Source organism: Hippocampus guttulatus, chromosome 3, assembly GCF_054856545.1.
Source record: "Hippocampus guttulatus isolate MCC_2025c chromosome 3, RoL_Hgut_1.0, whole genome shotgun sequence".
Taxonomy (NCBI): domain Eukaryota; kingdom Metazoa; phylum Chordata; class Actinopteri; order Syngnathiformes; family Syngnathidae; genus Hippocampus; species Hippocampus guttulatus.
Window position 1 is genome coordinate 3,199,703 of NC_141263.1, and position 22,798 is coordinate 3,222,500.

Here is a 22,798-nt window from a genome sequence, read left to right on the forward strand (position 1 = left end):
TTGTGGTGATGATGATGATGATGATGATGACGTCCCGGAATATAACAGAACTCCTACTGCTTATCAGAAACTGCTGTCAGTTTCATTTGGTTTTTAGTGTATGAAAAAGCAGTCATTTTTTAGTTTTCAATGTTTGAAAAACAGTCATTTCATTTGAAAGTTATGGGGCTTAAAATATTTAATTGTAAACTACCGTATTTTCCGCACTATAAGGCGCAGCAAAAAGTTTTCCATTTTCTTAAAAGCGAGCGCCTTAAAATTCGGTGTCTTGTGTATGGTCATTACGGTAATATGTCGACTCCAAGATGGCTCCTTCCTGGAGACATGCTTCCATTGTTATAACTTGATGTTGGTTCAGTGAACTGTGTTGCTGCTTTAGTAAATAAGTTTGTGTTGCAGCTCCGAAAAAAGGAGAGCCGTGGTTTTAATTTTTTAAAACAGTCTCAACAAATACAGGTACGTCTTTGTCTCCGTAACTTCTTCCATTCAACTCGAGAGGCGTTCAAGACCGCCTCCAAAAAATGTAAACAAACGATTACTTCAATGAAACTACAAAAATTGAAAATAATCCATCAAAACTGAAAAGCACGTGAGGATATCACAAAATAAATTCTTGTAATGTAAATTGTGTCATACAAATGAATGAGGAACAATTAGTGGAGCGCCTATTGTCCCGTGCGGTTGTCGCGATGCGGTGCGTGTGGTTCATCTGTTACAAAATATATTCTATAGTTCAGTGCCAAAGGAAAGGAGACGTGTGTCACAATAGATTTGACTGCACTTGAGTTTGAAGAAGTATGGCTGAAGTCCAACACACAAAACAACTCTGCCATCAACGCACTCCACAACTCTTTTTTTCCATTGGGGAATTCGAACAACAAGCACCAACTAAGCTCATTATTTCATTGATGTCAACTGACTGGCATGAAGTGCCCACAATGTCTTGACTATCACAACTAAAGCCTATTTTACCACATGCGGCACGACACGCACGGCTCCTCTGAACCGGGGGCTTGGCAGGGGACTTTTTGCGTCAGACTGGCTGTATGTCAGCTGTAATTCATCCTCAGACTTGTCAATATTTTGAAGCAGTTGTGGTGCCTCTTCTACGCAATGAGACTTTTTGTAGAATATGGTGACCAGCAGCGTTTCTCAATGCAGCGGCTGGTTGATATGGAAACCCAACGGTGCAATCCCAGCACAATGTGCGCAAGATGAATTTCTTCATTCATTCATCCATTTTCCGATCCGCGTATCCTCACAAGGGTCACAGGGGGTGCTGGAGCCTATCCCAGCTGTCTTTGGGTAGTAGGCTGGGGATACCCTGAACCGGTTGGCAGCCAATCGCAGGGCACACAGAAACAAACAACCATTAGCGCCCACACTCACACCTAGGGACTATTTTAAGTGTTCAATCAGCCTGCAATGCATGTTTTTGGAATGTGGGAGGAAACCGGAGGACCCAGAGAATACCCACGTAAGTACGGGGAGAACATGCAAACTCCACACAGGAAGACCGGAGCTGGAATTGAACCACGTCGACTGTGAAGTCGACGTGCTCACGACTCGACTACTGGATAAGTTAAGTTGAGACGTCAAATCGAGGGGTGCGCCATAGTTTAAAGGAGTAATGTTTATATTTTTTGATATCATAAACCTGCTCCATGGGAATTAAATATAGACAGAATAAGGAAAAGTCAAGAGGCTGAGAGCATCATCAATCGATATAGGCGGATAATAAGACATCAAAGTTTGAAAACTGTCAAAATGACAGCTATGGGAGTCCTAGTGGAAAGGGGTAAAAAATATAAACCCGAGTGAGGATAAGCGGCTCAGAAAATGGATATTGTACAATATAAATATATATTTTATTTCATCTTTTTGAGAAACAATGTAAGGACGGATCAATAGAGTGAATGATGGATGGTTTCATCGATAGCTTCAGACAACTAATGATGCATAGGTCCACAAAGAAATGTCTGTTGGGGTTTTTTTTTGTTTTGTTTTTTTAAGTGTGTGTGTTAATATTCCATTGACAATGAAACAATTTACCTGCCATTAAATTGAATTAGCAATCGGTTCAGGGTGCACCCCCCCGCTGCCCAAAGACAGCTACGATATTTTCCAGCACACCTGCGACCATCGTGACGATAAACTAATTATACTCCGACATTGAAGGGGTGTTAATCGGGCACATATGTGTGTGAAAGCAATTAACATGCATCATGTAAACGTAGCTACACTATTAACTCTATAATAAGTGTAACTCATTCGGTCATTTCGAACCCGCTTGAAAGGTCCTTGGGCACCCTAACACCTTGTTCTGCAGCATACTGAAGCGGAGTTTTTGTAATGTATATTAGAATAGTGGAAGATAAAATCACAAGATGAGGGGCACAAACGGGATTCATCATTGTTGGAAGAGGAGTGATCCCTTCCAGATGGAAAAGGAATTTGCACCATCTTGCAAATATGAACTTGACTGGGGCTTTGCACGTGAGCGTGGTGGCATTCTTTCTTGACCGAGGTAAACACATAACAGCAGATGACATCATCAAATATCCCGATTCTTTAAAAGAGCTTGGTGAACAAAAGTTACGAAAACAAACAATTTTTCAATATTTTGATTGACAGAATCGCATGGACCAAAAAAGTACACATCCTCTGCATTTAACTTGTTGGTAGTATTCATCATCAACATCATCATCATCACCTTTTAGAGGGAGTAAGATGGTAAAAACATGCAGTCCTTTAGTAGATTAGCAGCAAAGTAGTTTCCAATATGCACTACTTTAGTTCCACTGAATTTACTGAGAGCAGTGTCGGGACTTCAAAGGCTATGTATGAGCTTGTGTGTGTGTGTGTCACACATTTATATATATATATATATGGGCACAGTGTTGTGTGTGTGTACGTTATCTGTTACAGCTCTTCACGGCTATTATTGTGTTATGTGGATTAGATGCCTGCTGGGTATTCCGTTTGCAGTGAGATCAACAGACTGACAGACACGAATACAAATTGAGATGCTGTGAAGCCCCCAGAGAAGGTGTTATGTTATCGCTTTCCTACAGAAGGAAAAATTTAACAGTGTTGCCCTCTAGTGAGCACATGGGCTTGATATTTTCAGTCTCCCTCTCGAGCCTTTACACAATATGTCACAACATAGAGTACAAGCAGCACATGTACTGGCGTGTGAAATAAATTTATAGCATTAGTCACTTGAGCTTAATTTTTTTAATTATTAAGGGGACAAATGAAGCTTGTATGTTGTGTCAAGACAGTGCCTTACATCTGGTAAAATGTGTAGCAATCGTTTTTTTGTTTTTTTTTATAAGGGGTGTTCACACGGCACAGTTGCATCGGTGCTGCACCAACGTATATTGTTGCGATATATCTTACACCGGTGTAAATTTTGTGGAGCGTTTATACGTATAAAGCTGTTTAGTAAACAGCGTGTTAACCCCGGCGAAGCCCCACTTGCGTTCACACGGCAGTTTCTGCGGCCGTACAATACAATCGTAATAATACGGAAATAAAACGTGCATGCGTAAAGTGTACTTCCTTTTCCCCGCCTTGTTTGTGACATATCGAAAAACCATGGTTTATACTTCTCCAGACAAATCAACGCTGTGGTCTATCAGACACCGTAAAAAGATGAGAGAGGGAAAGGAAAGAAGTGCAAAATACCCAGGATGCAAGTTATGCAATACCCGTATGTAATCAACTCTTCTCACGCAAAGCGAGTCTTACCCATGTAGCGTTCACATGTCCCATTTTATATCGGTCCTGCACCGCAAACGAGCATTTACTCCGGAGTAAATTTTTAAACCACCTCCTGAGCAGGGTTAAATCTGCTCCGGTTTAAGCTGTTTTCAGGGGCTACACCGGTATAACTTTCTACATGTGACCGCTCTACGGGGGGCAAAACTTTTACTCTACACCGGAGTAAAAGTTGCCATATGAACACCCCCTATAGTCATAGTAATAGATCACTGCTTAAAGGTTATATGTAGTGCCTTCCTATTAAAAGCTCTAACATGATAATACCAACTGACAACAGAATCAAACAAATGAAGAAATAGGAGCAGAACTTCATCTACCGGTCATGGAGTTTTCTGAGGTACTGAGCTGTTCCCTCAACTTGTCAACGTCATCTGGGTGGACCTGTTCGTAAAGAGTGCTGCCAAACCACTCAGACTGCGGGTGGTTCAAGACTGGTGTCACAGAATCAGAGACGTAGATCACGCGTCCCGTCTCCGCTGCCACCACAAATAGAAAGCCATCCGCTGCCTCCAAGATCAGATGCTTCAGTTCCTATAGTTCAAAACAGAATTTACATATATAGATGTACAAATATAATCCAAAACAGTGACAAACAATAATAATTTCATAACAACTCTAATTTGTGATCATTTTAAATGGAGGATTTAATCAAGTAATGAATCATAAAACACAAAACAAAGGTTTCAGATACAGTATTGGAGTGAGGAGTGTAACCCCATGTATACATTGTTAAGTTTTAGCGGGAGATCACGAAACATTAATGCAGATATAATTTGTTTTGTAGGTCAATGTTTTAGAAATGTATGACATGTTGAAAAAGTCACTCCCGGAAATACCTGTTCAGTCAGAAACGAGGGCTTATAAGCCCCGTCAGTGGATGTGTTCCCAGTGCCCCGCATTGATTTCATATGAGAAACTGCCATGCGCAGAATGGTCAATTTGTCAGGTTTACGGGCCAGAGCGCTGCAGGTAGGGACCATGTCTGACAGCTCGGTGATGTACTGCGTCATTTTATTGCGTCTGCGTCGCTCGATTTCACTGTGGTTCTCTCTAAAATACAGAAAAGGCAGTTAGAAAACTTGAATAGGTTTCAACTAAAATACAATTTGTAATGAGTAAAAAGACAGCACACGACGGATGAAACATTCTCTCTGTTGAACATATGTTAAACCCATGTTCCATAATGAATAATGACAGTGAAACCAATTTTGACCATTTCTATTGAACAAGACGATGGAGCATGTGTATGGATTTTCCCCTGACGGGTACCAATCATACATTCTTACACCAGAAAAAGTCAGTCAGAAGGCGGCAGTTGTTTTCAAAGGATGTTCAAGAAATTGTGAGGGATCACAAAATGCTGCTTCATGCCACTAGAAATTAAATTCCCAGAGGGAAAATCTGTATCCATAAATCCAGCCATGTATTTTCTGTACCGCTTACACTCACCAAGGTTCCAGGTGAACTGGAGCCCAGCCAGGTCTGAACTTGGGTGAGAGGCGGAGCCTAAACTAGTCTCCAGCCAATAACATAGCAATCCATAAATCATTTTTTCCCCCCAAATGTGACACAAAGTCAAAAGATTTTGTAATGTCTAGAGCAGGGGTGTCCAAACTCGGCCCTTAAGGGCCGCTGTCCTGCCAGGTTTGCAGCTCTCCCAGGAGCAACACACCTGATTCAGAGGTGGCTGATGAGCTGATCATCTAAATCAGGTGTGTTGCAGCTGGGAGAGCTGGAAAACAGGCAGGAGAGTGGCCGTCCCGGCAGGGAGCTGGACATGCCTGGTCTAGAGGCTAAAAAAAAACAATATTGAGAATACGTGAACTTAAAATCCAAAGTGTTTCAACATGAAAAAAAACTAGGTACCGTATTTTCACGACCATTTGGCGCACCGTATTGTTGGGCGCAGTCTCAGTAACGGGTGCTATTTCTGTGCTTGACACATACACAAAACGCACGGTATTATTGGGCGCAGCCAGGCATGGTAAAACATACGCCAGCTTAAACATACGGCATGCATGCACGCACGCTAAAAACACGTTTTTAACTCATTCACTCCCAAAGATGTTTTTAAACGTCTTTTCAGACTTGGTCCAGAATTGGCTGGTACTGAATGAGTTAAAAAGGCAACGGAAGCAAAACTGAGTTCGGTTGTACTTTATTTAGCCATTTAACAATGTACTCACGTTTTTCTCTTCACCTCTTACACGCTCACCCTTCACTCATTGGCGACTGGTACCTGCTAGGGATGTGCCTTTAGCGTCCTCTTACACGCCCACCCTTCACTCATTGGCGGACTTCCGCATGCCTGTCGTCACTCACTCCGCTGTTTCTCTATATAAACAGCGTGTCGGCCAGAAGCGCTCTCAGTCATGCTTTGGAACTCGGCTCATACACTAGACGCTCCGCATGATAAGGCGTGCTGTCCATTTTGGAGAAAATTTAAGACTTTTAATGGCGCCTTATAGTCGTGAGAATACGGTATGCTTGATAACTATCGGACTGATTTTGGAAGGGTGTCACATTCATCTGTCCAATATCAACAAAACTGGATGGATAGCAAGAACAAATACACCAACATTGGTCTTATTACTGTCACTTTAAGAGCACCAAACCTCTGCAGCATGATTTAGCAAGGAAATTTAACACAGACATCACACACCAGTGTGTTATTTATTTTTTTAATATTCCAAGCTGATACTACTTTACCCGATTTCTACATTGTCATCGCTTCACATTTTCATTCTGATGGTCAACAACGCGCAGGACTCCAGTTTTTACCACAGATATAAAGACGTCTGACATTAGTCCAATGACTATGCTGAGCTTAACGGCGCAATGGCTGGACGAGGACTACAACATTCAAAAGATGACACTGCATGCACAAAAGTTGTCGGGATTGGAGTTAAAGACTCTTCCTCCAGGATTAAGTGTTCAACCTACAGTGACAGACACCATGACATGGAAAAAAAAGTCCCAGTTCAAGGCAAATGAGGAATGTGATGGCCAGGCTATGCTAGCTAATTTACGAACATCTGCAACAACACAGCTGGAGCAAATTACGAATTTAAACAAAGATAAGATGAAAAGAATTTGAAACATTTCAAATTCTAACCGGCACCACTCAAAAATTACTTTCTATTTAATATAAAAAAATACCTTTGATACTTAAGTATAGAAAATTTAAGACACTCTGGCACGCAAGTAATAGTCTAAAAGATGACTTTGACCAAGGTAATTTTCTGTTAATACATTTGTACTTTTACTCAAGTGTATATTTCAGGTAATCTATATAAGACTATATCTCGGGCTTGTTCTCAGAAATGGTGGTCCGCCCCGATCTGTCGATGGTGACAGTCGATATTTTTTCCCTTTAAAATCAATCACCAGATTTGACTGTTTCCAATATTGCATATATAATGCAGAGATAAAACACACCCTAACTGAGATCTGTCCTGTTGTTTGTGAATGTGAATATATTTTGAGCAATGAATAATAGGCCCTGCGACTACTTCTGGTTCGTGACACGCTTACACCCCCATGTAACCAAGAGCCCTTTATACTCTTAAAATGCATCAGTTTCAAGAACAGTTATTGCCAATAAACTGGCAGAATGAAATTTCAACACAATACAGTGAAATCGACTTCCATGCTGTCCATAAGGTGACAGTGCGCCATCATCAGCAGAAAGAATTCTGTTACGGGTGCTCCATTTTGAGGTACTTGTGATGATATATGAAATAAAAGGCTCAAAATTATCCGCGGGAACTACTTGACAACCTAAAACAGGGAGTTCAATTGTTTCACTTTAAAATTGGGATGTACATAAATGTTTGGTTTAGTCCGCAACGACCGATTAGTTTAAATTGGTAGTGGTTCCCCCAGTTGCTTTTCACACAGTCACTGTTGGTTTGCTTCCTGCTAAATGTGAATCTTTTTTCAGATGTGAATGTGGATAGTCTACTGCAAGGGTGCCCAACCTTTTTTGAACAAAGAGCTACTTTTCGATCAACCAACCTCCCGCAAACGACCCGTTAGCACACAGGCGCGCATATGTGCAAATACAAATACCTGAGTAGCCCGCAGGTTGACAGTCATATAGTTTAACCCGTTGGTTGTTTTCCGTTTTTTTCACAGCCTTGTGTTTAATATGAGCTGATAGTTCAAAACAATTAACAATAAGTCAAATAACTACTGTGAGGACCTACAGAAAGTTTCATTTTAAGGGATTAGCCTTGAAGCTACAGATTTCAAATACAAGAATAACAAATAATGTTTTTACCAAGTGTACCATTTACCACAACTGAAATCCTAATTTGTTGTTGTAATATTTCACTTCAAGCCAGAGCAGGTTTGAACTTGAGTATCCACTTTATTTCCAGATGGCTAGGCCTACCTGGCATATCTCTCCTTATCCCCACCGGGTAACTGATCATCGTCATACCTACAAGGAGCACACACAAAAAAAAAAAATAGCATTCAATCAATTGGAAATACTTATGAATGACAAAACATATCAATACAAACACCAAAATCCTGACAAATAATCTCTGACATATTTTAGTGAATGAGAGAAGACAAAAACAGATGAAAACAGCATGGAGCAAGGCAAAGTTTACATGTTAAAAAAAACAAAAATCTCGAGTGGAATAAACAATATATTTTTCTACTAAATAGGAGTATTGATCTAAGAACACAATGCCGTTATATGTTTCTCACAGCACTATTTTTCCAAAGTGTACCTTTCTTGTGCACTCCACTCAAATCATTTTGCCACATCTGCATCACAACCATCCAACAACGTAATTAGTGCGGGTTTGAAAACTCGACTCAAATATGATTTATCTGACTAAACCCCCAAATTGCTTAAACTTCAAGAATGAAATGCTATTCCAAAGACTACATACCTGCCATAGTGGTTGGTCATGCTGACATTCTGGATTACATTTTTAAATTGAAAATAAGTAAGGACTAATTTAGAAGTGCACATACAGGGAAATGTCAAAAGACCTGCAGCAATGACATTTCTAGTGGACATCCAAATAAACTGATCTATGAATAAAACGCGGCTTCAAGCTAGTGCGTCACCATGACATGGATAAATGTTCCTTACCACAACACAACACAAACACTGTGTACAGGTCACCTCCTCTTCCCTTTCTATTTATCTGCAATTATGTGTCACTGGCATACTTGCACTGGCTCTAATATATGGAGAGATTTGTCCCAAAATTATTCACACAAATATATTTGCGATATTTGTATATGTATATATGATATGTATTTTGGAGATCCACTGATGTATGATGTTTGCTAATGTTATGAGTGTTTATCAAGACTTACCATTTGTAAATATTCAATTCTGCGTGTGAATCTGGAATGTGCGTTTGTGGATCAGTGGCCATGTGCATTTAATTTTGAAACCTACATCACACTATTTCCAGTTATGCACACACAGATCTCACATATTCACGCATAGAAAGGCCATCCCTCCTCCATTCATGAGAAAAAGTGTTGCTGTCTCCATTGAACTAAAATGAGTCATCTTCCATTTCTTTAAAAACTGCAAATTGAAAAATGGAAAATTAGCCTTTATCTGACCTTCTGTGAAAACATGTCAGCAAACAAAAGGCAGACCTGAATTTACAAATGATAAGTCATGCTCACGAAACATTAACATTTGTGTAAATCACGCATTTATTTGTGGATCAGAAAAACATGTCAAAAGTGTGCATGTTTGTGGATTGCTAAAATGTATTTAAATATATTTTTGAAAAAGACATGGTGGACAACTGGTTAGCCTGTCTGCCTCACAGTGCAACGGTGCATGGTTCACTCTGGCTTTGTGTGTGTGTGTGTGTGTGTGTGTGTGTGTGTGTGTGTGTGTGTGTGTGTGTGTGTGTGTGTGTGTGTGTGTGTGTGTGTGTGCGTGTGTGTGTGGAGTTTGCCTGTTCGCCGCGTGCCTGCATGGGTTTTCTCCGGGTACTCCGGTTATCTCCCACATTCCTAAAACATGCATGGCAGGTTGATTGGGCACTACAAATTGTCCCAATGTGTGATCATGAGTGTGAATGGTTGTTTGTCTTTGTGTGTCCTGCGATTGGCTGGCAACCAGTTCAAGGTATACCCAGTTTACTGCCCGAAGACAGCTGGGATAGACTCCAGCACACCCGCAACTCTTGTGAAGATAAGCGAAATTGATAATAAGTCTGAGACAAATCTCCCATGGTCTATCAAAGTCTGACAAACTGGACAGTTTTCCAACATGTAATGCAATTGCAATTGCAAAAACTAAGAGTGCAGTTCCTCTTGTGATCAGCAGAGAGCAGCTTGTCCTCTACACTGACGTCATTCACCTGACAAGAAACCACTGTGGACATTTCTGCCGATGAAATAATACACTTACAACCTATGGACTTAGAAGCGAGAACAAAAAGGGGGGGAGGAAGAAAACAGGTTGAGACAATTGAAACTCACTAGGACAGCTGAGTTACATACCAAAAATTAAAATATGACCATTGTGCTCTTAATGAATGAAAACAAAATGATTTATGAAGTGATCAGACATACCATTTATAAGCATTGTGTGTCTGCAAGTGTTCTCGGTTAAATCTTAGCTTATTAATGATTTTATTTATCCACTTCAGGACAAGATTAGTCGATAAAACTGAGAAGAAAAGAGCTACACATACTGTATGATGTTAAGATATACAGTACTGAACACTTGAATTGTAGCCAATTTTCTAACTGTGTCTACTGGGTTGCAACGAGACGTACAGAATGTCAGAGAAGACCGCTGCATTCATTTTCCTCACCTTGAAAATTTGCTAGGTCCTTCTCCATCCTCGTCCTCGAAGTCCATTCTGAGAAAGAACCACAGGAAAGATGCATTACCACTTTTAAGACTCAGAGAGCACAATACTCAACGACTGATGTTTGCTGTTTACTGGTAGAGATCAGTTTGAAGAAGAGTATAACTAATTTGTTTTAGTTGATGCAAAAGGAAAAAACGTGTGTATCGTGTAAAACTACAGTAGCCAAACCTTTTTAACGAAACATCTCACCTCGTCCACAAGAAAAATGGGCTCTATTCAAATCATGCTGACACCAGGGTTGTTTTCAGAAAGAGTTTTATTCGGCTGTCCCTAACAGACAGAACTCACAAAAGTGGGACATGTGTGCACACATTGAGATACTTTGTAAATCATCAAGAAAAAAAACACATTCAACACATTGGCCTGTGAGTATCAGGTACAGAGATACCAGCCGCTATCATCACCACTGAGGAACATTCAAAATTGCAAAATAAGAAAAAAAATTTTTATGACATACTGTAATTTCTGGACTATAAACGTGACTTTTGTCACACGCTTTCAACTCTGCGGATTATTTAATGAAGCGGCCTATATAACGACTTTTCTAATGGCCGCCAGGGGGCGCTCAAGCATAAAACATAAGAGTGAGACAAATTGACACACACACACACACACACACACGCACACACACGCACACACACGCACACACACACACACACACACAGGCGGAGGAAGACGCTATCATCCGTCACACATTGAAAACATTGTTTTGGGCTTCACTGCATCCACCAAGGATTAACAAACAGCCAAACAGCCAAAAAAAAAAAAAGAAAAACACCTCCTGAAACTTGATCCGAAAGCATAGATGGTAGAAAGCCTAATGAAGGAATGGTTGACGGAGTGTCACGGCAAGCGAGGATTTTTTCACTGAAAAAAAAAAAGCATTACTCGACGGCGAACAGTGACTTTAATGGGGGGTTTTTAACCAGCCGTGGTAGTGCTATTTTACTGCCGTGGTGCTGCTGCGTTACAGGTACTGTTTGGAAAGAAAAGTTAATGATGTTATTAAAACTTTGAAAACGTTTTCTGTGTACCATCTTTCTCTGCAAATAACTCATGTTGCAAAGTGGGCATCTGCGGCTTATAGACAGGTACAGCTTATGTGTGTACAAAATAGTTTTTCCTCTAAAAATGTAGTGGGTGGGGCTTATAATCAGGCGCGCTCGATAGTCCGGAAATTACGGTAAATAAAATGGTTTCGGACTTTTTACCAGTCAAAAGGAAAAACTACATGAAGGGTATTACTTTGTGATTGGATGGTCGAGGGCAGAACCTCCGCCTCACAGCTAGAGGTAAGATCTTAAGCCCGAGCCCGAGTCAGTTCAGGCCTAAAATGTCAATCATTGCTTCGGATTCGGGTCGGGTCGGGCCGGGCTTCTCTCTCGCTGACTTTTTTAAAAATAAATAAATATATGTTCAGTCCGCTGAGGACTTGCGAGGCCATGTGAACCACGAGACACCGTGGTTCACAAAAAAAAAAAAAAAAAAAAAAACAGAGGTTGCCTCATCACAACACATACTGTACTACAGTAATCCCTCGTTTGTCGCAGTTAATGGGGACCAAAACCCCCCGCGATAAATGAAAATCCGCGAAGTAGCGACCAATTAACATATACAGGTAAAAACAGGTTGTTTTTTAAGTCCGCAAAAAGTACGCAAACGGTCCGCGAGAAGCTGCAAAACAACACAGTCACATAGAGCAACATCATATACAGTACGGTACACCATGTATATTTAAAAAAAAAAGAAAAATACATTTGTTTGAAAAAATCCGGGATGCACTGAAGCCGCGATAAACGAACCGCGAAATAGTGAGTAATCACTGTAAACTCTTGCAATGACAATTCAAAGAACTCCTTCCTGTCTCTATTATCCACCCGTCATTTTTCTTCTTTGTCTCTCTGCTTCTTTTTTTCAGCATTTTTTGGCCACGGCATTCATCAAGGAGGAGACTCTGTGCTTGGTGGTTGCGCCTTCTCGGCAGCATGGGTATACCAGCACTGTTTTTGACTGGGAGGAATGTCGGCGCCATTTGACTGTCGTTGCTGGACAGTCCCGGGGCGCTTGTGTCTTGCGCCTGTAATGGGCAGCATTTTTCACAGCCCCTCTTTGTTCAGCGGAGACATCAGTGCTGTTGAACGGTCTGCGGCTGGATGGATGTAAGTCTTGAGGAGCCGACGATGAGAAGAAAGGAGCGTTAGCGCGGAGCGCCGATGCGGATTTGGAACTGGGAATCGCGGCTTGGAGTTTGAAGCGGATTACGTGGGACAGAAGTGAACTGATCTCTTTTCGTCAATGGACACTACACTACAGCATCGTGTTTGCTTTCAAAACTTAGCTTGTAGCAGACGTGTGCACATTTTCAGCATGACGTCTCTGATCCACTGGTGAAAGGACACTTTGACCTCTCCTCTTTCATCGATAACTGATTCAGACAACAAAGTGTATGCAGAAAAGTGGTGAAGATTGCACAACTGTCTGTGTCCTATGTGTTGTGTTGTGTTGTGTTGTTTTTGTTATTTTGACTTCAAAATGGGGCCGCGAGAGTGGCTGCCTTTCCAGCAGCTCCTATATTTTGTTGTTCTACTTCTTCCTTTCATAACTTTGCTGCTGTGATTTGGGAATTTCTCCATTGCGAGACTAATAAAGGTTTTCTTATCTTATCTTCTCTCTCTTAAAGTGCCGCGCTAGATTCTTAAGGACGTACTGCTGCTGTGGTGTATGGCCCAATTTTCAACCCGTCAAAATGACGGACGGCCTTAAATTTTTCCCGTCAACTCTTAAAAAAATCCGTCAATGATGGAAAATTGACGGTTAATGTACCCTCTGCAGAAACAGAAATATAAAAGATGTAAATGTTTATACAGTCATGTTTAACTTCGATTTCGTTACAAAAGACAGGCTTTAATTTGTTATCATAAATCACACCTGCTCCTCTCGAGTCCTCACAAATAAAATATGAAATTTCGGGTTTGCTTTGGGCTCGGACCTGCAAAGCAAGTTAATTGGTCGGGTTCGGGCCGGGTCGGGTCAGACTGGGTTTTTTTTAGGCCCGATCTTACCTCTACTCACAGCGCAAAGGCTTTCCACCCACACGACACGAGACGTGGCTAAAAACAGATAATGCTTTCGGGCTCGCAAATAGCACAAACTGCACAAAATCCCCCCAAATGAACAAGGTTGTGGTTGCTGTAATGTCTTATTGATCCAATCAATGAAGTCATTGATAAATAATAAAAAAAGGCCATAAAAGTTGATCACTGATTTGGCATAAAATGCATTTCAACACAATCAATCAGATTGGTGTCAAGCAGGGGTGCCCAACCAGTCGATTGCGGTCGATCTTTCGGAAGTTATTTGCGGGCAGCAGTCTGCAATTGCAGCTTACGATACAGCTAATTTTTGTTTGTTTCATCTGCAATTCACTGATGGCATTGGCAAAGAATAGGAATTTGGAGCACCAGGAGAAGCATTTTAAAGCGGTACATGCGAGCTATGATCGTGATGTTTCTGCACTTAACACGCTGCAAAAGTGCGTCCCTGATTTTCTGTGTCAGGTCTCCAACAAAGGTAGGCAATGATTTTCTTTTCAACAAACTCAGTCTTGTCTTGTATGTAGTTTATTTTTTCTGTTTTGTACATGTTAGGGATGTTGCTCATTATGCCGTGCTTGTCTGTGTGCATACGCGCGCGTGCATGTGTGAAGGCGGGGTGTATACTTGTATGTGCGGGAAGGGGTCGATCATGGAAGGTTGGTTGCTTAAAAAGTGGATCTTCGGTCAAAACAGGTTGGGCACCCCTGGTGTAAAGGCTACCAATGATGTCATTTTTTATATCGACAAATCTATACCACAACTTGGTTTCATTTTAAATACCATCATTCAGCCGGAATGCATTGAATGTTTGCTCTTGCATATATAAGTTAGCATTCACCATCAATGCATTGCAGATTGAATCGAGGAATTTTTACACATAACCTAAAATTAAGGTTTGTTTAAAAGAAAAAAAAGTTAGACCCCAGATTTTCAGCAGTGGTAAGAGGATAAGAGACATACTCACCCGCCTGATCTTCTCTTGCCGCCACGGCCTGGCACAGATCCTCCCATCCTTACCGGGCCGGACCCAACTGCCCCCGGCATCACTACTGTACCTGGCAACTCACTGCCCATCTCTGTAGAACAAAACACCGGACACCATAAAAGAATGAATGGTATTAATCTCCTTTCATCATTAAACCTACAGATACATACTGTCTTAAAATTTCTTTCATCAACACTAAGTTCCAGCCAAAGGCACATCACTGAAAGGAATCGGGCATCTTGAATGAACTAACCGTTGCAAAAAAAATCATCATGACATTTTGTCTCAGAAGATTTCCCATGTTGTCATTACCTCCCTCAACAGTTCTTCATCCTGGGGTGATGGTCCAGTCGTGAAAAGGGGGGCCTTAACTGTTAATTGACCACATCCTTCGAAAGGGATGCATGCAGTTTGGATATAAAACCACCAATTCCACTGAAGTTGGAACATTTTATAAAACAGCATTAACAGTACATACAATACAATAAAAGTCTTGCTCTGACATAGTGGAGTGGCATGTGTGACGCAGAGTCTCCCACTGCGCAACTGTTTCAACTCTGCTAATCTTGAGATAAACATGACAAGCTCTCATATGTGTGACGAGTGGAGTGCCAACAAAAAAATATATATAAAAGGAACTCGGATAACTACAGTGAGGGAAGGATAAAGGAAATCGGCAATCGCAAGCTAACACCGGAAGCTAACATGGGGTCGTTTCAAGGGAGCCTCGATTGCATTAGCTGACATATTGAAGATTTACAGAATGGAATGAAGATGAATTCGAAAGCCCATAGATATGAAATTATCGCTCAAATGAAAACTGAGTGGTAGAACTTCCAGGAAGATATTCCACGATCGGATATTTGCAAAAATAACTACAGATATCAGAGAAAACAATGATAAAATAAATTTCGCTCTCGAGCGCAGAGGAAATTGACTTGTGGAGCCATGAAGCTAACTATGCACTGCAAGATCTAAGATGTGAACACCAAAAAAAAAAAAATTAAAAAAATAGGAAAACCCGGACCACTCTGAATCATGATCTAGACCAGTGGTTCTTAACCTGGGTTTGACCAAACCCCAGGGGTTCGGTGAATCGGTCTCAGGGGTTCGACGGAGCCTCTGCCATGGAGGTTAAGACACACCCAAATCAACATGTCAGTTCGTTATGACACGCCCGCTTGGCCATCACTGGCTGCAGTTGATCACATGACATTGGTTGTCGAATCAGTGTTGTGGGAAATGTATTTCGCTCAGTAGTCAACGTGTGACTGTCGTGATAGTACGTAGTAAAAAAATGTTTTAAAAGGTATGTCTTGAAATTTTATTTACTTTTTTCTGTTCTTAATAAATGCATTTTTTAAACCTTGAATTTGTAAAAAGTCATATTTTTGTTTTTCACTAATGAAGGGTTTGATGAATGTGCATATCAAGTGGTTGGGTTAGGTACCTCTAACAAGGTTAAGAATCACTGACAGAATACTTATGAATTTATGGCATGCAAGAGGAAGTAGACTCCAAGAGTGACTCGGATTTATGGTCCCATGAGAATTTTGAACTACAAATTCAAGGAGATTATCTTTTTTCAGCAGTTCACGGTGAAGAAGGAAGAAGGGAGTTTTTGCCTACGATGGCCACTGCATTTATTCTGATCATGATTAACTAGAGACGCTGCAACCGAATAAAACATATGTCAATTTCAAGAAAGTCTTTAAGGGAGAAGGCATCTGATTCTAGGCCCCTCTCAACAAAATGCACAGCCACTGGGCCAGTGGGATGAAAACATATGCCATTGCAGAAGGCGGACAACGTGCGAGCAGAGGCACAGGGTTCCCACTCTTCCACTTGCTTTTTATTTATGGACCTTCTACGGACTTTTGAGGGCTAATTTAGCCATTTTTAAGGACTTTTTCTCCATTCAGCAGGGGATTCACAGTGGATTTAATGCCCGCTCAGCAACATGCGGGCTGAACAGAAAGTCACATATCACTGAGTTGGTGTTCAAATCATTGGTGCCAAAGGATGGGCACATCTTTATTTTTAGGGGCAATCAGCTAACCCTTTAGACATACAATATGTCATATTTTCATTTTCCTACCGGTATTACAAGTTATTTTCATTTTCCTACCTGTATTACAGGTAGGAAAATGAAAATAACTTGAATTTATTGTCAAAGTACACGAATAAATATTTAAATTTAGAAAATTAAAAAAAACTCCCTGAAAATGAAGGACCCTTATGAACATAATTTCACAACTTATCTTTTTATGAATTCTTATGAACTTTAAGGACCTGTGGGAACCCTGACAGGACTCTTCCACTTGCTTTTTATTTATGGACCTTTTAATGACTTGTGGACAAATTTAGCCATTTTTAGGGACTTTTTCTCCATTCAGCGCGGGATTCACGGTGGATTTAATGCCTGCTCAGTAATACACGGGCTGAACAGAAAGCCACATATCACTGAGCTGGTGTTCAAATCATTGCTGCCAAAGGAAGGGCACATACTGTACACAAATTTGGGGCACAAATTTGACATACTGTATGTCAAATTTTCAATTTGCTACCTGTATCACAGGTAGGAAAATGAAAAAAAAAACATTTTAATTAATTCTCAAATAAAACACACAAAGAAAATTTTAAATTGAGAAAATATAAAACTTCAATTTATTTTCGAATAAACACAACTCTAAGAACAGAGCTCATGGTCATATGGGTCAGCTGGCCAGGGTTTAGAAAAATCTGGTTTCACGAACAGTAGTACTGATTGCCCATTTTAGCAGTATCCAGTATACCTGAACAGCTGAAATGCATGTCAGAAGTCTAAATCCCAAATGGTCCAACCCTATTATTTTCCCTCATATCACCTTCAATGATCAGACATGTTTTATAATGACAAATATGAAACTGATATGACAATTAGGGAATAGCAGACAGTGACTTAGTTTTCTCCTCAATATCTTTTGCAAGTTCTTGGCGATCAATTTTCTTCTGTTTTGCTGTGTGCCTCAATGCATTTGACTTGACCAGGAGGCTATGACAAATTTTACCTCTCACGGAGATGCCCTCCTTGCACACTCGGCAGTAGGCCGATGGATAATCGCCAGTAATTTTTCCGACTCAAACACGAAACTCCGGCTTCTCCAGCCACTTGAAAATAGCATTGTCCCGGAATATTTGTCACGACGCCACTCGAGCGAAGCGCGCCTCAGCAGTCGAATTTCCGCTGCTCTCTGCTGTGTGTGCGTCCACGCGAACATGTACGCACGCGCACGTGTTTTGGAAGCAACCGACGTCACAAATCAAATACGCTTTGATCTACGACAACAAAACGCTAGCCTAGCCGAAACAACAGCTAATCTTAGCTGACGCACACACAGCAGAGAGCAGCGGACTATCGACTGCTGAGGCGCGCTTCGCTCGAGTGGCGTCGCTACATAGTTGTCTGTCACTTGTTGAGATCGATAAATTCGATGAATAGATTTTTCCAGAAAATACGGTAATTGTTTGCCGAGCCGGCAACCAAACCATCCATTCATTGCCCCAGGATGGCGTCAATCTATTGTTATTTCCCGGAATGACTCGAAGTGATCACGTGATCATCGTCGGAACTAATCGGAGACGGCGGAAAAAGCAGAGTGGGTACCAGGTCCTGCATGTTTTAACAAAACTAATAATTGGAAGGGTGGGGAAAATTACATACACAAATAAAATGAACACCGCAGGTTAATTTTTTATGGATTTTTATGGATTTTAGAAGATTTCCCTGAAAATTATGGACAATTAAGGACATAATTTTACAACTTCTTTTTTATTGATTTTTATGGCCTTTAAGGACCCGTACGAACCCTGCGTCTTGCGTTGAAATCAATAGTCTGGTAGGCTATATATATCCGTGTCACAAGTGCTGATGATGAAGACACAATCACAGTCTCTTTGGCCACAAAACAACACACACACACACAGATAGACAGATAGATGGAGATTATATATATATATATATATATATATATATATATATATATATATAGAGAGAGAGAGAGAGAGAGAGAGAGAGAGAGAGAGAGAGAGAGAGAGAGAGAGAGAGAGAATATACAGTATATATATATATAGAGAGAGAGAGAGAGAGAGAGAGAGAGACAGAGACAGAGAGAGAGACAGAGAGAGAGACAACCATGATTCCAATGAAGTTGTGGTGTTGTGTACAACAAATAAAATAGACTTATCAACTTTATTGTTTTTAGCAAATAATCGTTAAGTTAGAATTTTATGGCTGCAACGCGTTCCAAAAAAAGCTGGGACAGTTTGCAAAAAAGACTGAGAATGTTAAGAAATGTTCATCAAACACCTGTTTGGAACATGCCATCGGTGAACAGGCTAATTGGGAACAAGTGGGTGCCATGATTTAATTAAAAAAAGGGGCTTCCTTGAATTGCTCGGTCATTCACAAGCAATGACTGAGCAAGGCTAACCTTTTGTGAACAACTATGTGAGAAAATAGTTGAACAGATTAAGGACAAGGTTCCTCAACGTACAATTGCAAGGAATTTAGGGACTTCATCCATCATGTCATCAAAAGGTTTACAGCCCAGGTATCAAACTCAAGGCCCGGGGGCCAGATCTGGCACACCACATCATTTTATGTGGCCCTCGAAAGGAAATCAAACATGTCAATTTCTACAATGATTGTTAAATCTGTACCACAATTTCAACTTCTCATATGTAATAAATTGGTGAGATATAATAAGCATTTTCTTGTTACCAAACCCCTCATGACACGAACTTTAACAATTGACACGAACTTTAACGTTGAATAAACCCTTCTTCTTGACTTCTTGATATGTTTTCACAGTCATAACTGCCCTCCAAAGAAAACAGTCACTAAAATGTGGCCCGTGACAAAAAATTGTTTGACACCTTTGGTTTTGAGAATCTGGAGAAATCACTGTATGTAAGTGGCAAGGCCGAAAAACACCATTAAATGCCCATGACTTTTGATCCCTCAGGCGGTATTGCATTAAAAATCAACACCAATGTGTCAAGGAAACATCTTGTTGTCTTGTTACGAAAGGTCTTGTTACAGTAAAATATATCTTCAGTCACTGTCAATCTTTACACCATATGAAACTACGGTATGTCAATTGAGACGACTGTGCATCAGCAAATATGGTCACTGCCCCAAACAAGGGTGCGACCAAGTCTGTGCAAGTGCCACCATCCAAAAAAGTGGGTCGTACCAGTACTACCGGTGCAAAAGTTAGTGTAGAGCCCTGAAAATGTACAGTATATACCAGTGGTCCTCAAGTAGAAATGCTGTAGGTCCACTTTTTTTTTAATAAGACCAAGGTCCAATCCCATGCACGGCGGTCATGGGGAGCAGGGCTATATGCCCATTTAGTATGGTAAAGCCAAGCTTATACAAATCAACACTCCTCACAACCAACCAATAATGGGGTGCATGAAAATAACAATTATTCACTTTGCCAGTACACAGCAAATAATGAGAGGTATTGTGTTGAGGCACAGGAACTCTTTTATTTTGTTAAGTTGTGCCTGCTTAATAATAGAAATAGCCCTTTAAGGGAAATAAGACATTTTTACTTTAACTTTGTTAAACAGTAGTTGTCTTTTTCTCCCTTAATTTAACAAAAACAAAACAAAATACTAATTTTAGCAAAATAAATACTAAACATGAAAACAAAAATATCCTTTTCATTTGTACAATTCCCCTTTTCACATCCCCTCTGAAATCACTTAAAAAATATATCAGAAGAGGAGTTATAAGTATATAACCATTTTAAATACTGACACATAGGAGCACAGGAATGTGCAGTGCTGTTCTTCCACGATAGGTGAATGCAATGTCTGAGGCATGCAAATATTATTTGAGGACACCATTGTGATGTTCATTTACCATGGTGCTGTGTTCTGCTGTTAAACAGCTGCAAAGATCCCCGGGTAGACGGGAGCAGAACTGCACACAATCGAAACCTCCCGCGATTCGTTTTGTCTAATTGTCTGTGTGCGGCTCTCCTGGGCTGAAGCTGTGAGCACACTGTGGCATCGCGCATGCGTCTGTTTCCTGACACAATGATCCATTTGAATGCGTGTGTATTGGGATAGACGCGTGCTGACGCTTATGTAGGGGCACACCTTAAGTTCAGAGGAGCCAATCAGCGCATCGTATATGCTGACGCTTATGTATGGGCACACCTTCAGTTCAGAGGAGCCAATCAGCGCATCGTTATCGCCGACATGCCCTGCTCAGCCAGGGTCTCCAGTTAGTCAAACATTATACACACAAAGTCACGCTGCTGCGGTCCTCTGCATTACATCTGTTAGTGCACGCAAAGAATACAACGGATAATTTTAACAAGCGATCGCGGTAATGCGCAGATTATAGTCCAAAAATATAAAATGTATAACGTAAAAATCACTTTATAATTTTTTATTTTACACAATTTGCCGAGGGTCCGGACAGAGGAGGTCGGTGGTCCGGTCGTGGATCGCGGTCCGCCAGTTGAGGAAGACTGGTATATACAGTATGTTTGTTAATTTTTGCTAGCTCGTGGACTTACTTTTTTATTGATGTATCACAAGACCTTGACTAACAGTTTGACACATGTACAGATGCGCAGGCGAATACACTTGATTTTCAAAATTAAACTACAGCCCAGTGGCTGGGGACCACTGCTTGACAGCACTAAAATCATCTTTGTTACAGAGTAGCATGCAACCCTCATTAGATTATTTCACATGTCACGTCTCACATGCTCTTACAGCAATTGGATCTGGGTAACCTCCAGCTGGAGCTAATCCTCCAGTGACAATGCATTCCTGGTCTGAGATCACTGCCCCGCGCTGTAGTTCAATGCAAGGGGGAAAAGCCCATCTGATCTTGGATCAGCAGACTAACTTTGCCCTTCTCCGACTACAGCAGCAACAGTGGCACCATTAAGCATTGCTTAGTTCGAACTAAAAGTCATCACTTGATAGAGAAGCTCCACGTAGGTTTCACTCCATCTGCATTGGAAATTCTATTACATTATAGCACAAAAAGCACAAAGGCATATCAATGTATAAATTGAATCTGAAATGAGCAGCCTGCCCGTTTCTCAATCAAGGAGGTGGTCCCTTTTTACTTTACTCTTTTATCATGTGACAGTGGTCTTCTTATCTGTTCATTGTTCACTCCAACCAACACTGCATTTCAATTGTTAGTACTATGCAGCTTGTGTGCAAATAAGCACCCTTGTTAATTTTAGATTCCCTTTCCATTTACATCTACAGTACAGTGAAGTGGCAAAGAATGTGAGAGAATATGGTTGACCTGTTTTCATGTGGGGGTCCAGCAGCTAAGGGTGACAGTGTGACTCTCAAATGCAACTTCAAGCAGCAAATCCCAGATTGACCCAAGCAAAAAATATTTGAAAGGCCATTATTAGGCATTTGAAGCAAAATAAATTCCTCTGCTCAAACTGTTACTTGATGCAACCTTCAATTATACATGTAATACATTTGTAATACAATGGTTTACAGTTTACACAAAACATAAGCAAGGTACAGTCGAACCTCTTTACAGTTACCCCATTTACGTTTTCACCCCTATATCGTTCACTTTTCAAAGTAGTGATTTCACGTAATCAATTTTTCATTTGCCAATTTTGCTTCCACCATTATAACGTTAAAATCATGCCAGAGTTCGAGGACAACAGATAAAAAGATGATCGTAAACGGCTTCGGGACACCTCACATCCTGAAGTGGAGAAGGCACTTTTAATTTGCTGACTGAATGTTTTCAGAGATGAAGTGGGAACGCTGCAGTTGTTTGTTTCAGGTGTATCAAAATCGGGGGGGTTCTTCATACTATATAAACCTATTTGTAAGTGACGTGTTTATACAACATTACATGTTTGTTTTTACATCTAAAATATTCATACTGTATTATACTGTACATCATAGTTGGCGGCCATTTTATCGGAAATGGTTACAACGAACTACCGTTATGACGTACAGATTCGTTAGGTCCCTTGAGGGACTTTGTAATTTATTGCTGT

The 22,798-nt window shown here is 40.7% G+C and overlaps 1 protein-coding gene across 2 annotated transcripts in view; it reads right to left on the minus strand.

The window, feature by feature from the left end:
* The window catches only part of arnt2 (aryl-hydrocarbon receptor nuclear translocator 2), a 108,414-nt gene that overhangs the window by 84,141 nt on the left and 1,475 nt on the right, over window positions 1-22,798 (minus strand). Inside the window, exons 2-6 of one of the 2 annotated variants that reach the window (XM_086106228.1) lie at window positions 14,721-14,832; window positions 10,602-10,649; window positions 8,183-8,230; window positions 4,623-4,836; window positions 4,104-4,317 (exon numbers count right to left, since the gene is read on the minus strand). In XM_086106228.1, coding sequence (XP_085962354.1) covers window positions 4,104-4,317; window positions 4,623-4,836; window positions 8,183-8,230; window positions 10,602-10,649; window positions 14,721-14,832 — 636 coding nt within the window. The remainder of the gene's footprint in view (window positions 1-4,103; window positions 4,318-4,622; window positions 4,837-8,182; window positions 8,231-10,601; window positions 10,650-14,720; window positions 14,833-22,798) is intronic. The other variant, XM_086106229.1, reaches the window with a different exon arrangement.